The sequence below is a fragment of the Pristis pectinata genome, chromosome 30, assembly GCF_009764475.1.
Source record: "Pristis pectinata isolate sPriPec2 chromosome 30, sPriPec2.1.pri, whole genome shotgun sequence".
In the NCBI taxonomy this organism is placed as follows: Eukaryota; Metazoa; Chordata; class Chondrichthyes; order Rhinopristiformes; family Pristidae; genus Pristis; species Pristis pectinata.
The window spans coordinates 2,998,855-3,015,889 of NC_067434.1; the positions used below are offsets into that span (position 1 = coordinate 2,998,855).

At 42.3% G+C, this 17,035-nt stretch overlaps 1 protein-coding gene across 1 annotated transcript in view; it reads left to right on the forward strand.

Annotated features, from left to right (window-relative positions):
• Positions 1-17,035, forward strand: part of LOC127584556 (prosaposin-like) — a 106,472-nt gene that overhangs the window by 78,818 nt on the left and 10,619 nt on the right. The window contains 6 exon segments of the mRNA XM_052041329.1: positions 889-1,065; positions 4,783-4,923; positions 6,319-6,375; positions 10,689-10,784; positions 13,633-13,728; positions 13,895-14,078. Of these exon segments, the coding sequence (XP_051897289.1) occupies positions 889-1,065; positions 4,783-4,923; positions 6,319-6,375; positions 10,689-10,784; positions 13,633-13,728; positions 13,895-14,078 (751 nt within the window).

Genomic DNA, 17,035 nt, shown 5'->3' on the forward strand with positions numbered 1-17,035 from the left:
TAATGAGGCGACCAGAATTGAACACAGTACTCTTAAGTGTGGCCTAACTAGAGTTTTGTAAAGCTGCATCATCACCTCGCGGCTCTTAAACTCAATCCCGCGACTTATGAAAGCCAACATCCCATTGGCCTTCTTAACTGCTCTTTCTACCTGTGAGGCAACTTTCAATGAACTGTGAATATGAACCCCCAGATCCCTCTGCTCTTCCACATTGCCAAGTACCTTGCCATTCACCCAGTACTCTGCCGTGGAGTTTGTCCTTCCAAAGTGTACCACCTCACACTTCTCCGGATTGAACTCCATCTGCCACTTGTCAGCCCAGCTCTGCATCCTATCAATATCCCTCTGTAAGCTCTGACAGCCCTCCACACTATCCACAACACCGCCTATCTTAGTGTCGTCCGCAAACTTACTAACCCAGCCCTCCACCCCCTCATCTAAGTCATCTATAAATATCACAAAAAATAGAGGTCCCAGAACCGATCCCTGCGGGACACCACTAGTCACTGCCTTCCAATCCGAGGGCACTCTTTCCACCACAACCCTCTGCTTTCTACATGCAAGCCAATTCCTAATCCACACTGCCAAGCTTCCTTGGATCCCTTGGCCTCTGACCTTCTGAAGAAGCCTACCATGAGGAACCTTATCAAACGCCTTACTAAAATCCATGTAAACCACGTCCACCGCACTGCCCTCATCAATATTCCTGGTCACCTCCTCAAAGAACTCTATCAGGCTTGTGAGGCTGGCTGTCCCTAATCAGTCCATGATTCTCTATCCCAGAACCTTGAGAAAGGAACAAATGAAGGATTAGCTTGTGCATTGCTGAAATTGCCCGTTTGTTTAGAAAAACACCCAATTTTGTACATCTCATTTCTCCTTTAACAGGAAAATCCTGAAGTCGTGTGCAGTGCTTTGCACTTGTGCCAATCATTACAAGCAACACTTAATGAAAAGGATATTATCTCCAATGAAATACCAGAAGTGGACATGTCCAAAGTAGTCTCTCCTTTCATTGCAAATGTTCCTCTTCTTCTTTATCCACAGCAGACCGTCAAGCCAAAGGTAAACAGAAACCATAACATTGTTATGTGATGTTGATAAGTTGGTATAAAATTGGTACTGTTGTATAATGCACATCTGATGGTTGCCTGTTATCCTGGCCTCTTCATCATCACTTCTCTTTCCTTCCCTATCTATTTCTGAAACACCTGAGGCTATTACACTGAAGCATTAATGTAGCTTCTCTTCATTGTTTTGTCTGGGTGAGTAATTCTCCCACTTGCCTCCTACACTGTTCCAATGAAGCCCAATGCAAACTGGAGGCGGAACACTCTCATACAATCTGCTGATAATTTCATGTATTTATTCATCTCTTTCTGCTCTCTGTGATGCTACCTTTTGTTACTCCTTAATGCCTTCGTCAGTCTTTTTTCACCCAGTTCCATCACCCCTATTGCATTTGACTTCTCCTCTCCACCAGATAGAACATAGAACACCACAGCACAGGAACAGGCCATTTGGCCCATGATGCCATCTGTTTGCACATGGTCTTTATCCCTCACTGGCCTCGCAAACCTCCTTTAACATTTCCGCCTCTCACTTTAAACCTATGCCTTCTGGTATTTGACAGTTGCACCCTGGGGGGAAAAGACTGTGTCTATGCCTCTCAATTTTATAAACCTCTGTCAGGTCTCCCCTCAGCCTCTGATACTCCAGAGCAAACAGTCCAAGTTTGTTCAACCTCTCCTTATAGTGAATACCCTCTAATCCAGACAGCATCCTGGTAAACCTCTTCTGCACTCTCTCAAAAGCCTCCACATCCTTCCTGTAATGGGGCAACCACAACTGCATTAAACTTCTCGATAATTCTGTTTTCAGTCAGACTGTGTTTTCATGTTTCATTATTCACGTGGGGGGAGGAAAGGTTGAAAGAAGCCTATCCAAGCTGGATTCGTGATTGGTCCCTCTCTGTCCACTGTTCCTGATCTTTCCATTTTCAGTACCACAGTCATTAATCTATTTGTTTTGGAAAGGGAAAGAACATTCAAATTATTCATGTTTCTCAATACACAAGAGGAGACCATTCAGCCACTCAGTCGATATCGGCTCTCAGATCTATCCCATTACACTTGTCGGTTAACCCACCAACCAGTCAGTCATCAGGAAGCAATGTTCAATTCTGTTTGCAACTCCTCAGCAAATGAAGCAATCTCTGCCTGATGCAGCAAGACTTAAACATTAGTTGTACTGATTTGTGGTGACTAACGTTCATGCCACAGAAGTGACGGGCAATGTGATCTCTGCTGTTCGTGATGTATATAAATGACCTGGGTGGGTTAGTAAGTTTGCAGATGACACAAAAATCGGTGGCGTTCTGGATAGTGTAGAAGATTGCTAAGGGATACGCTGGGATATAGATCCATTGCAGATATTAGTTTTTTTTAGATTTTATTTACAGCGTGGTAACAGGCCCTTCCGCCCCAACGAGTCCGCGCCGCCCATTCTATACCCAAATTAACCTACCCATATGTCTTTGCAATGTGGGAGGAAACTGGAGCACCTGGAGGAAACCCACGCAGACACGGGAGAACGTACAAACTCCTTACAGACAGCAACGGGAATCAAACCCCGATTGTTGGCGCTGTAATAGCATCGTGCTAACCGCTACGCTACCGTGCCGCCCCAAGAAATTAATGGCAGAGAAATGGCAGATGAAGTTTAATCCAGACAAATGTGAAGTGTTCCACTTTGGGAGATCAAATGTAAAGGGACAGGATACTGCTAATAGCAAGATCCTTAACAGTGTTAATGTACCGAGGGATCTAGGGGTCCAAGTCCATAGCTCCCTGAAAGTGGCTGCACAGGTTGACAGGGTGTAAAGAAGGCATATGGCATGCTTGCTTTTATTAGTCAAGGCACTGAGTTCAAGAGTCTGGAAGTTACGTTGCAGCTTTATAAAACTCTGATTAGGCCTCATCTAGAGTATTGTATTCAATTCTGGTCGGCCCCATTACAGGAAGGATGTGGAGGCTCTGGAGAGGGTGCAGAAGAGGTTTACCAGGATGCTGCCTGGATTAGAGGGCATGTGCTGTAAGGAGAGGTTGGACAAACAAGGGTTGTTTTCTGTGGAGCAACGAAGGCTGAGGGGAGACCTGATAGAAGTTTATAAAATTATGAAAGGCAGAGATAGAGTAGAAACCAGTATCTTTTTCCCAGGGTTGAAGTGTCTAGTACTAGCGGGCATGCGTTTAAGGTGAGAAGGGGGAAGTTCAAAGGGGATTCATGGGGCAAGTTTTTTTTTACACAGAGTGATGGATGCCTGGAATTTCTGCCAAGGGTGGTGGTGGAGGCAGATACATAAACGCGCTTAAGAAGCTCTTAGATAGGGACGTGAATCTGCATACGCAGAGAATGGAGGGACATGGCAGAAAGGTTTAGTTAGGCATATAATTACTAGTTTAATTAGTACAGCACAACATCGTGGGCCAAAGGGCCTGTTCCTGCTGTATGTTCTCTGGAGCATGCTTGCTGCTGTGTTTACCATCTACAAAATGCACTGCCCAACTACTCAAACTGCAGCTCTCAAACCTGCAACAGCTTCTTCCCCTCTGCCGTCAGATTTCTGAACGATCCATGAACATAACCTCATTGTTCCTTTTTTTTTGCACTATTTATTTACTTTTGTAATTTATAGATTTTATGTCTTTGCACTATACTGCTGCCACAAAACAAATTTCACGTCATATGTCAGTGATAATAATTCTGATTCTGAACTTCTGCCAACAAGAACGCAAGTAGCAGATGCATGAGGATGCCACCACCTGCAGCTTGCACGCCATCCTGATTTGGAATTTCTCGTTTCTCCTTCGTCTTTGGCTCTAAATCCTGGAACTTCCTCCCTGGTAGCACTATGGGATCACTTTAACTAGAAGGTCTTACAAGGTTTAAGGAGACAGATCACCACCACCTCGTTGGCAATTGGAGATGAACAAAAAAAATTTTGGCCTTGCCAGTGATGCCCAAGAAAAGAAAAAAGTTTTAAAAAAACAAAAATGGGACCACCACCGTCCATCTTTTGAGGCTGTGATTTCTGAGTCTAGAAACCCCAGCCATGGAAACATGGTCTGCATTTACCAATCCCCAAAAACAATTTTCAGTGAGCACCTCTAATTGCGAACTAAGGACTATAGGACCTGCCTGCTTACTGTCTTCTCAGGAACAAACCTGCAGTTCAATGCCACTTACCTGGATTATCCCAGTATCCCTCTTCCATTAATTTCCTCGCATTCATTAATCCCGATCTTGAACGTACTCGTGACTGAGCCTCTGCAGACACTGGGGTCCTCAACCTCAGTGCTTGTTAATTGCTGATGTGAATCTCGCCATCTCAGTTCAAAAGCCCATTGCTGTATATGTGATAAATAAACAGGAAACGCTCAGCAGATAAGGGACCTTGTGTGGAGAGGGGAACTATCCATGTTTCAGTTGACATTTCATTATGCTGCCCTTGTATCTGCCCTCCAGCCCCCTCCCCTCTCCTATTAACATATCAGTTCAAGGACATTTTTAAACTGACAGCTGTTAGCACTTTTTTTGTTGTGTTATTGAACAAGGAAAATTGCCATTTTTAGAAAATGTAATTAATTAAACAAAATGTTCCTAGTAGACTGTTCAGTTCTGGTCATTTTCATTGAAGGTATTGATAATCTGCAATTGTAATAGGTCAGACATATTTTAATTTTGTCTGATTTGCATCTCATTTTGGTCAATTATTTGCAGAGCAATGATGTTGCCTGTCTGGACTGTAATCAGTTCATCTCAAATATTCAGACTGCTATGAAAGAGAACGTGGCCTTCCAGAATGAACTCATTTCTCAGTTAAAGAAACAGTGTAACGTGGGACCTGGTTTAACAGAACTGGTGAGTATCAGTGGGCATGTGAGCAAATAAGTATCATTGGATTTGTTGAGTTCACAGCTGTTGAGAATGATTGGATTTGTCATACACTCAGCTCGATAAAACTGGGTGTATTCCTCACATGATAGGTTTCTTTAGATGTATAACAGTATATCTGAGGGTATTGTGCTCATTGTGGCTAAGTAATTGAATACAATTCAGTAACATTGGTTGTATCGCAGGAACAAGTACTACCATTGAGCTTGACTCATATAGCTGAGCATCATTGCACGTAGCACATAATAATTGAGTATCATTGTTTTTTCATGCACAAGGTCCATATCAATGATGGTGTTACAGCCAAGATTCCTCTGTTCCTTGATACTCCCCAAGGCTTTACCATTCATTGTATGTCCTTCTAAAGTGCTTCACCTCAACATGATTAGATTCCATCTGCCAGTCATACCAATTCATCAATATCGTTTGGTAGCCTGACTACCCAACACACTATCAACAACACTGACAATTTTCATGTCATCTGCATATTTATTAAAATATTGTACTTCCTATATTCCTATCCAAATGTATATGACAAGCATTAAAGCTCCCAGCACCGATCCCCTCCCGGGCAAATACAAGTCACAGGGTTCCAGTAATAAAACCAGCTTCTACCTTCGCTTTCTGCTGCCTTTTACCAAGCCAGTTTTGGATCCAACTATTTATTTGTCCTGGATCCCATTGCCTCTAATCTTTAGGATGTTGTCAAAGGCCCTATTGAAATCCATGGGAACTACATCAAACCTGGTGACTCATGGGGATGTCCTTGACAGGCATAACTGCAGCTTACAGTTTCAGGTTAGGAGGTAACAGGGCATCTTTGCAGGGACCTGATTTCAATTGAGATCAATTCTTCCAGCTGACTGGACCAGTATATGTACAAAAAGAAAAGCAGAGAAACTACAGCATTTTTTTTCACATTGATGTTTGGAGTGTAGCCACAATTGACTATTAAGTGGCTTGTAATGCTCCCCAGGAAAGTGATTTCCCCGTTTCTAAACTCTGCCCATGTATCCTCATTTGAAAAGCCTTTGAGGATATCCTCCCTCATTGCATCTTGCCTCTAGTGTCTACAACTAAGGAATTGTTTATGTTTCAGAGTAACTAAAGCAATGTTTTGTCCAGGGTAAATTTCAGGCCCATTAAATGATTTCACTTCGATGTCATTATCCAGTATACATTCTCATAAATTCAAATAAACATTGACCCTTCCATCTGCAACTTCTGCTCCTAAATATTGGTCCTAGTTGTAACCATGTACAGGAATGCTATTTCCAGTTAACTACCTTACCCAGCGATATCTGATTAAACACAAAGGTAATGCAATGCACTGTCCTAATGAGTATTAACTTGTGATTTCAGTGTGAGAAGTACATCGCCCTGCACGGGCCACAAGTGGCTGAGGTATTAATTCAGAGAGTGAGTATTAAATTGTGGTGACGTTGTATTATCTGACATGCTTGAACATGTTTAAATCCCACTACAGCACCTGGGACATTAAGTTCAGTTAATTAAGTTACCTGGAGTTTAAAAACTGAATCATGAAATTACTGGTCTGTTGCAAGATGCCGGCTGGTTTGCTGAAGTCTGTGAGAGAAAGAAATTTTCTAGCCCAGTCCTGCCTGACCCAAGTATGACTCTAAACAAATAGAAATATGATTGACGCAGCATGGATTCAGGGAGGGCAGGTCCTGTTTGACAAACTGACTGGAGTTCTTTGAGGATATAATGAGCACAGTGGATAGAGGGGAACAAGTGGATGTTGTTTACTTGGATTTCCGGAAGGCATTTGATAAGGTGTCGCATAAAAGACCTCCATAAGATAAGGATGCATGGAGTTGGGGGTAGTGTATTAGCATGGATAGAGGATTGGTTAACCAACAGAAGGCAGAGAGTTGGGATAAAAGGGTGTTTCTCTGGTTGGCAATCAGTGGTGAGCAGGGTGCCGCAGGGGTCGGTATTCACGATATATATTAACGATTTGGAAGGGGGGACCGAGTGTAGCATATCAAGTTTGCTGATGACACTAAATTGAATGGAAAAGCAAATTGCACACAGGATTCGGAGAGTCTGCAGAGAGATGTAGATAGGTTAAGTGAGTGGGCGAGAGTCTGGCAGATGGAGTACAATGTTGGTAAATGTAGGGTCATCTACTTTGGAAGGAATAATAGAAGATCAGATTATTGCAGCATGCTGTTGTGCAGAGGGACTTGGGAGTGCTTGTGCATGAATCGAAAAAGGTAGGTTTGCAGGTGCCACAGGTTATCAAGAAAGCAAATGGAATATTGGCCTCCATTGCCAGAGGGATTGAATTTAAGAGCAGAGAGGTTATGCTGCAACTATACAGGGTACTGGTGAGGCCACACCTGGAGTACTGTGTGCAGTTCTGGTCTCCTTGAGTAAAGATGTATACTGGCTTTATAGAGGCGGTGTAGAGGAGGTTCACCGGGTTAATTCTGGAGACAAAGGGGTTAGCCTATGAGGAGAGACTGAGTCACCTGGGACTATACTCGCTAGAATTCAGCAGAATGAGAAGGGATCTAACAGAAACAGATAAAATTATGAAAGGGACGAATAAGGTCGAAGCAGGAAGGTTGTTTCCACTGGTGGGTGAGACTAGAACTAGAGGGCAGAGCCTCAGGATTCAGGGGTGTAGATTTAGGATGAGGATGAGAAGGAACTGCATTTCCCAGATAGTAGTGATTTTGTGGAATTCTCTCCCCAGGGAAGCAGTAGAGGCTAGCTCATTAAAGCCACAGTTAGATAGATTTTTGCAGAGTAGGGGAATTAAGGGTTATGGTGAGTCCACGGCCAGATCAACCATGATCTTACTGAATGGCGGAGCAGGCTCGATGGGCAGTTCTGCTCCTATTTCTTATATTCTTATGACTCTTTGCCACCTTCTGAAATGGTCTAAAAGGCCACTTTATCGTGTCAAATCCCATTCCAGCATAATAAGAATAAACAGTGGTTCAAATATTACAAGTGCTGGAAATCCTTAATAAAAACAGAAAATGCTAAGGTAGCCTATCAAACAACAACCAAAGATAGAGAAACACAATTAGCGTTGCTGGTTGATGATCTTTCATTACAACCAAACATCTCTCCCACAAATACTGACTGATCTGGTGAGAAAGTCAGTCAAGTTTATTGTCATATGCACAAGTACATGTATGCACAGGTGCAATGAAAAACTTGCTTGCAGCATTCACAAGAAAAATGTAAATTATACTCAAATCATACCAGAAAGAACAGAATTAGAACAAAAAAAAAGTTCATTGCAGTATAAAGTTTTCACTGTGTCATAATGCTCACTATTTTCCTTTTAATTACATTTCCTTTTTTTAATGTTTCTCATCAGTTCATTCTCATATTTATCAATTTCTGTATCCTCCTTTGAGTTCTAAAATGTTCCTAATCCTCAGCCCCACTGTTGTTTCTGGCAACTTTACAAGCCTCTTCCTTTGATTTAATTCAATCTTTAATTTCTCCTGTCATTCCTATTGGTTTTTGTTTGCTTTTAAAAGGACTTTTTTTGCAGATCATATTATTTCTTTAACTGCTAGTCATTTCCACCGCCATAGCTTTCAATGCAGCTTTTTAATCAACCACAGCTAACTTGCCCCTCACACGTTTGTATTTTCCTTTGATGTAAAACCCTAGTTTCAAATTGAACTATGCCACTTTCAAATTCAATGTAAAATCTCATGTTATGGTTACTTTTTCCTAAAGGCCTCATTACAACAAGAAAACTAATCAACTCTTTCTCATTGTACAGCACTAGTTCTAACATAGCTATTTCCTTGTTAGTTTCTCAACATATGGTTATAAAACACCATCCTCTATGTACTCGCCGAACTTGGCATCTACCTTGCTGCTAAATTTACTTGCCCAGTCTATATGGTAAACTCAGCAATGATTACTCCTACTCATTCATCACAGAACAGGCCCCTTGGTCCACAGTGTAATATTCATCCTCAACTACCTTCTTTATTAGTCGTTTTTCTTGCACTTGATCTAGAACACAGAACAGTACTGCGGAGGAACCGACCCTTTGGGCCACAATGTGTGCTGAACTAATTAAACTAGTAATTAAATGCCTAACTAAACTAATTCCTTTGTCTACACAATGTCCCTATCCTTCCATTCTCTGCACATTCATGTGCCTATCTTGAACGCCTCGACTGTCAATGCCTCTCACAATCTTATAAACTTCTGTCTGGTCTTCACTCAGCTTCCACCGCTAGTTTGGACAAACAACCCTAGTTTGTCCAATCTCACCTTATAGCACATGCCCTGATCTATATCTGCAACTGTTGCCTTTTATGCAATGGCACTTCAAGTGCTCATCCAAGTAATGGTAAAATGTTGTGAGACTACCTGAGAGAATATTTCTCAGATTCCCTGTCCCTTAAATTTTATTACTATTATTCCTGCTTTGTAGACCTCTGTTTTTTTTTCATTTACGTTACAACTACTATTTGGTGGCTTACAAATAACTCCCACCAATGTTTTCTGTCCTTTTCTGGTTTTTTTGTTCCACCCAGACTAATTCTAATTCTACATCATGATCTACCGAGTCGATCAGTTGTCAGGACTGTACAGATTAACACTTACTAATGATGCTCCACACCTCCTTTTCCATTTTCTTATTCTTCCTACATCTCGAATATGTGTGAATGTTCAGCTTCCAGATTTTTAATGGTAGTTGGATCATACACATATGGATAGGAGGGGTTTATGCCTCAAACACCAGCAAATAGGACTAGCTTGGTGGGCACTGTGGTCAGCATGGACAAGTTGGGCCAAAGGACCTGTTTCTGTGCTGTATTAATCTATGACTGCACTGAACTGACTTAGTTTTCCTTCCATATTTGATTGTACATCTACTACTTCCCATTTCCTTGCCAAATTAGCCTCCACAACAGCATTAGCAAATCTCCCACAAGGATGTTGGGCCTGTTCTGGTTCAGGTGTAACAAGTCCAGGTTGTATGGATCTCCCAGAGCAGCCTCACTGAACCAGAAATCTAAAGCTTTCTGTCCAGCACCATCTTTTTGGTCAGATACCCATTGACCTTTCCTCTAATTCTTACATCACTTCTGCTCTCTCATTTTTCTTCCTCCTTTTCTGTGCAGTTGAGCCACTGGTGGTGCACCCCTTTGGCACTGACTCTGCTCCCTTGCAGGACCATCACCCTCACCAGGAAATGGGAAATCCGTTGGTGAACAAGATGGACTCGGGAGACTCCTGGACCACTCTGCCTGTATGCCCTTGAGCGGCAGTTTGACCACCTCCCTAAGTGTGCTGTCCCTGAAGTTTTCAGTCTACTAATTGTGCCTCAGTGACTCCAATTGTTACTGCAGCTGGAAGTGCATCTGCTCTTGAGGTTGTCTGGGTTACCTTTCCACATAAACACAGTGCACATTCCACTCAGCCATGCTGCCCTGCCATTCCTTCACCTCACAGCTTATTATTTATAAAGCATTAATTCAGTAGTGGGATATACTCCACAGCCCGCGCTCCAATCAGTTATCAACCTGTGTCGGTCACTTCTAAATTCAGACATCAGACTTTCAAGCAGCTGCTAGCTGGTGGTTTTATTGTCTTTGGCAGCCTCAAACCCAAGGACCTTTCCCTTTGTTTTTTTTCTTTTAAATATTGTTTGAATCTACATTTGTTGTTTTACAATCATTTTTAAGGAGTTGTGTTTATGGTTTTTCCTCTTCCAGAGTGCACAAGAGATTTGTACTGCATCCGGATTCTGCCAGAAAGCAGCCACAGTTCCACTGCAACTCCTTCAGGAACCTGATGTTCACCCTATGCAGGTGAAGCACCGCTCCTTTGGTTAGGAGTCAAAGAAATGTCTATAGATAATTTCTTCCATGCCCAGATACCCCATCAACCTTCTGAATCTGGGGTAAAAGGAGACAAAGTTGGGCACAAAAGTAAGGAAGTTATGATACTCCTTAACGGATCAGTAGTTAAGCTCGTATATGGGTCCCACGTTGTAGCAAGGAGGTAAGGACTTGGTGAGGATACAGAGCCAAGGAAAACGTGAAATGGAGCTGGTCAGTGCCGGTTTCTGTGCTCTGATCCAATCATCTTACATTCTGCTTCATCCAAAACTATCTGCGTACTCTTCACTTATTCAGTTCCTCCTCAAAAGTGTTTTTGTTATTTATCTTAACTGTTCATTTAGTCATAAGTAAACTTCTTGAATTCCTCATTGGATCTATTAATGATTCTCTTGTATTTAAGGCTTCTGGTGTTGAACTCTGTCACAGGTGGAAACGTTGCTGCGTCCACCTTATCAAAACTTTCAGCCTTGCCCCTTTTTCAAGAGAAAAGGTTCTACTCAATCTTTAATCTCTAGTTAATCCAACGTCATGTTTGAAAATAATTTGCCAAAATAATACTTCATTTAAATGGTGAGACTGGAAAAGCTAAGATTCTTCTCATTAGAGCAGAGAAGGGAGGTTGAAGGGAGATGTTTTGATAGATGTCTGGCAGGAAACTTAGTAACTGGAAGGCATGTTTAAGATAATTTGGTTAAAAGAATTTAAGGGGAAACTGAGAAATGTTTTAGCCCCACGATCTGGAATGCACTGCTGGAAAAGGTGTTGAAAGCAAATTAAACAATGACTTTTAAAAAGGAATTGATAAATAGTTCAAGAGCAAAGAAATGAAGGACTGTGGGAAAGGATTAGAACCGCACAGTTGTGAGGGGCTGTGGACGATTACTAGACTGAGAAGTGATTTAGCAAAAGTGGACTGAAAACAACTAAAATCAATTTCAGAACAATGGGAGATGTTCAGGAAGGAGATCCAAGAAAGTCTGGGGTACAGACGCTCCCACAAAGAGAGAGAACTGACATATCTAGTACCCTTAGTGAAGTGCATTGAGGGTAGGATAAGATCTGGATCACATTGCAGAAGTGGAGGATGTGGGTAAGATTCGGGATTAATATTTTGTAACCATCATCACAAAAGAGGCTGATGTTGATGTTAAAAAGGATGAGGGTCAAGTATTATATGGGACAATGTGAGTAAAAGAGGAAGTATTCAGCATTTTTGAACATTGGTGTATCACCAAGTTCAATGATGTACATCTCAGACTGATAAAAGAAATGAGAAGAAATTTACATTGCCTTTAAAGGCAATGTTTCAATCCTCCGTGAGAGAATTGCTAATGTACTGTTGTTTAAAAAGGTGGGAAGTAATTATAGGCCAATTAACCTTGGCAGCAAGAAAATTATTGAAGTCCATTCTAAGGAACAAAATAAGAAAAGTACAGATTAATCAAGAAGAGTATGGATCCAAAAAATAAAAGGCTGTGTTTGACTAATTGAATTTTTTGAGGTGGTATCAAGAAGAGTCGATGAGCACAGTGCATTGATTTGGCCTGCATTGATTTTAGCAAGGGTTTTAGCAAGGGTTTTCATCAGCCTGCCCTTGCAGGCTGATGAAAAAAGTTAAGACAAAATGGATCCAAGGAAGTGTGGCAAATTGGTAACAGGAAGAAAAGGATAATGACTGATCTGTGTTTTGTGACTGGAAGGATGTCACCAGTGGACTTCTGCAAGGTTCAGTACTCCGCTTTTTGTAATAAATATTAATGCACTGGACCTAAGTTTGGATAAGATTATGACAAAGTTTTGAGCTGCTGCTAAACTTGGCTGTGAGGTTGACAGTGAGGAGGAAAACCTTCAGAGTGTAGGAAGTGCGAGGTAATGTGTTTGGCAGGTACAACAAGGCAGGGGACTGTAGAGGTAATGGGAGAAGGTTGAGTGGTGTGGAGGAACAAACATTCACAGCTCCATGAAGGTAGGTGTGACTTTTGGCACCACGAGCCTTCTGGAAGGTGGGATTTGGTTGGGTAGCTCTTTTTTCTCAACCAGCACAAATGCAATGGGCGAGCTGCTTCTTGGATCATAAATTTTCTGTGATCCTTGCGAGCATTCAAATCTTTATATTGGGCCAGATCACACGGATCCCAGTCATTGTCTCATATCGATGACATGCTAAACACATCCTTATGGCCACATGGCTCCAAATGTCCTGATGTCATTGCCACAATAGTTTCTGTGAGATCCAACAGGCCACAGCCTGCAACTAAATCATCCATGGGCTACTCAAATACCTTGTGCTGTCTTAAGACTTCTCACTATTTCTAAAGGTGTTTCAAGCTATGGTTAATTAATAATATACATTGAAATAAGTAAAACTTAATTACATTTTTAATAAAGGTTGACAATCCTATTTAATGATAATAATTGTAATCTGTTGGAGCTGAGTTAACCAGCCGTGATTGATAAAACAGCTGGAAAGAGGGGCTAGGGTTTGATTTGCCTTAATGGGGAAATGGTCATATAGTTATACAGCACAGAAACAGGCCCTTTGGCTCACATGTCCAGGCTTGTACACATCATCATCTTGTACACTTTTATCCGTTCACCCCTCCACCTCCTTTACTCCAGGGGGAACAAATCCAGCCTATCCAATCTTTCCCCATAACTGAAGTCCTCTGAATCAACAACATCCCATTGAATCTCCCCTGCACTCTCTCCAGTGCAACCGTAGTCTTTAGCTTTGGCTGCCCTTTTGCGGTGTGAAATGCGCAGTAACTTCAAAACCTTTGATTATTTCCTCACATTAAATATCTTCTGTCTTTAGAAGAACAAGGTGTCTGCAACCGGATCGCAGGGATGTGCAATCTGTGAATTTGCCATGACTGAGATCAAGAGACTTCTGCAGGAGAATACAACTGAGGTGAGAACCTAGAAAACCAGTCAAGACTTGTAGCTGTTTCCAACTTGGAGTAGGATTAAGTGTCAGCAAGTTGGGAATGGTGATGTAAAGAGAAATCTCAACATAGGCTGGACAACTCATCACTGCAGGAGATTCTGGTTAATTGATGGCACATTTCTCACCACAGGAGGCGATCACTAACGCTCTGGTAAAAGTATGCTCCATTCTGCCAACCACTGTTAAAAGTGAATGTGAAGATTTTATCAATCAATATGGGAAGGCTGTGGAGGAACTGCTTGCACAGGAATTGGATCCTGCTCTCATATGCACAGTTATTGGTCTGTGCAAGCAGGCGGAAGGTGCGGCTCTGGGTATGTGGAATTTCTCCTTTATTAGGGTTATAGTAGGGTGGTGGTTCAATAAATGATGGAGTTTTGCATCCTTAACAGAGTAGAGTTCACCATGGCAGCTGGAGAAGTCAAATTCAAGTGGTTCCAAAACTGTTGTTATTGTGAAACTATCAGGTTTGCCACCTGATTCGTTAATGTCCTCCAGGTAACTACTTCTGCCATCCTTATCCATTATAGACTTTATGGATCTGCAGACCCACTGATGATAATAACCCATACCCTTGCCTCCTCAGTTCATAGAGCCAAGGAGTCATACCGCATGGAAACACGCCCTTCGGCCCAACTTGTTCATGCCGACTTTGTTGCCCAGTGAGCTAGCCCCATTTGCCTGTGGGTAGCCCTCTAAACCTCTCCTATCCATGTACTTATCTAGATGTTGCTAATGTGCCCACCTCAACCACTAGTTTTGGCAGCTCATTCCAAATATGCACAACACCTTGCATGAAGAAGCTGCCCTTGCTGTCCCTCTTAAATGTCCCGCCTCCGATCTTAAACCTATGCCCTCTTCTTTATAGCACCCCCTCCCTGGGGGAAAAAACTATGTGCTTTCACCCTGTCTACACCCCTCACATTCTATACACCTCTATCTGGTCGCCCCTCAATCTCCTACGTTCCAGGGAATAAAGTCCTAGTCTGTGCAACCTCTCCTTGTAACTCAGGCCCCCAAGTCCAGGCAACATCCTGGTAAATCTTTCCTGCACTCTTTCTAGTTTAATAACTTTTCCAATAACAGTGACCAAAACTGTACACAATACTCCCAAGTGCAGCCTCACCAACGTCTTATATAACTATAATCTAACTTCCCAACTCTTATACTCAGTGCCCTGACTGATGAAGGCCAGCGTGCCAAATGCCTTCTTCACCACCTTGTCTACCTGTGACGGCACTTTCAGTGAACTATGCACTTGTACTCCTAGGTCACGCTGTTCCATAACACTCCCCAGGGCCCTACCATTCACTGCATAAGTCCTAAAATGATCTCACAAAATGCAATACCTCACATTTATCTGGACTAAAAGCCATTTGCCAATCCTCAGCCCACATACCTAGCTGATCAAGATCCTCCTGTAATTTTTCATAACCTTCTACACTATCTACAGCACCACCTATTTTAGTTTCATCCACAGACTTACTAACAATACCTTGTAGATTCACATCCAAAACGTTTATATCAATTACAAACAACACTGTCCCAACACTGGTCCCTGTGTCTTTTAAAAGTTGTAACTGTACCCATCTCTATCATTTTGTCTGGCAGCGCATTCCATATATCCTTCATCTTCTGTGGAAAAAGTTGCCCCTCAGGTCCCTTTTAAATCTTTTCCCTCTCACCTTGGATCTATGCCCATTAGTTTTAGAGTCCTCAACCCTGGGAAAGAGAATGTGACCATTCACCTTACGTGTGCCCCTCATGATTTTTAGGTCTTTAAGATCACTCCTCAGTCTCTTGTGCTCCAGGGAGAAAATCCCAGCTCTATCCAGTTTCCTTATAACTCAAGCCCTCCAGCCCTGGAGTGAATCTTTTCTGTATCCTTTCCAGCCTAATGACATCCTTCCTATAGCTGGCCGATCAGACCTGCACACAATACTCCAAATGTAGTCTCGTCCTCGTCTTGTGCAGTTGTACCATGTCTCAATTCTTATACTCAACACCCTGATTGATGAAGGCAAGCATGCCAAATGCTGCCTTCACCACCCTGTTTACCTGTGTCACCACTTTTAGAGAACTATGTAACTGTACATCCTGGGAGTCTGTTCTACAGCACATGTCAGAGTTAAATTCCATCTGCCATTCCTTGGCTCACTGACAAGTTGATGTAGATCCTTTTGTAATCTTAGATAACCTTCTTCACTGTGCACTATATCACCAATTTTGGTGTCAGCTGCAAGCTTACTAACCATGCCAACTACACACTCATTCAAATCGTTAATATAAATGATAAACAACAGAGGACCGACCCAGCACTGATCCCTACGGCAAACCACTGGTCACAGGCCTCCAATCTGAAAAACAACCCTCCACTACCACCCTCTGTCTCCTTCCACCAAGCCAATTTTGTATCCAATTGGCAAGCTCACCCTGGATCCCATGTGATCTCACCTTCTGGACCAGCTGACCTTGCTGGACCTTTTCAAAGGCCTTGCTGTGGTCGACGTAGACAACATCTACACAGTACCAGGGGTCAGGATTGCTAGCTGTGCCATTGTGTCACCCATTACGTTGTCTGCCCTTTATATTATGTCCATTATTTATAGGGTCATAGAGTTATACTGCATGGAACCAGGCCCTTCGGCCCAACTCTTCCATGCCGACCAAGTTGCCTACCTGAGCTAGTCCCATTTGTAAAGTCCTGACACAGTCAGGCGATCCAAGTTCAGACTTTTCCCAAAAAAAAGACAGTGGATGCTGTGTTTCACTTGTATCGAGCAATCTATCAGACGTGGTGAATAGGACAAGTGGGATGGCCTCGGGAGGAAATGGCTTCCTCGCGTTCTTGTATTTGTAAGATAAAAGAGTAAAAGTTCAGAGAGAACATCGATCAACATGAATCTCACAATAAAAGCAGAAAAGCTGGAAACACTCAGCAGGTCAGGAGAAAACAGAGTTAATGTTTCATGTCCAGAACCCCTTGTTGAAACTGGGTAAAAGAGAAAAAAAAAGTAATTTTCAAGTTGCAGAGAAAGCAATGGATCAATGGATGTTGAGGGATATCAAGGATTTGATAAAGAATGAAAAGGAAGCATATGGAGTCCTGAAACGGGGCAGGCCCTTCAAGAATATAAAACAAATATGCGTGTGTGGCGGGGGGGGGTGGGGGGTGCATTACTTAAAAGAAGTAAGGAGGACAAAGAAAGGACACAAGATATCAGTGGCAGACAAGGTTAAGGAAATTCCCAAATTGTATATTGAATATTGT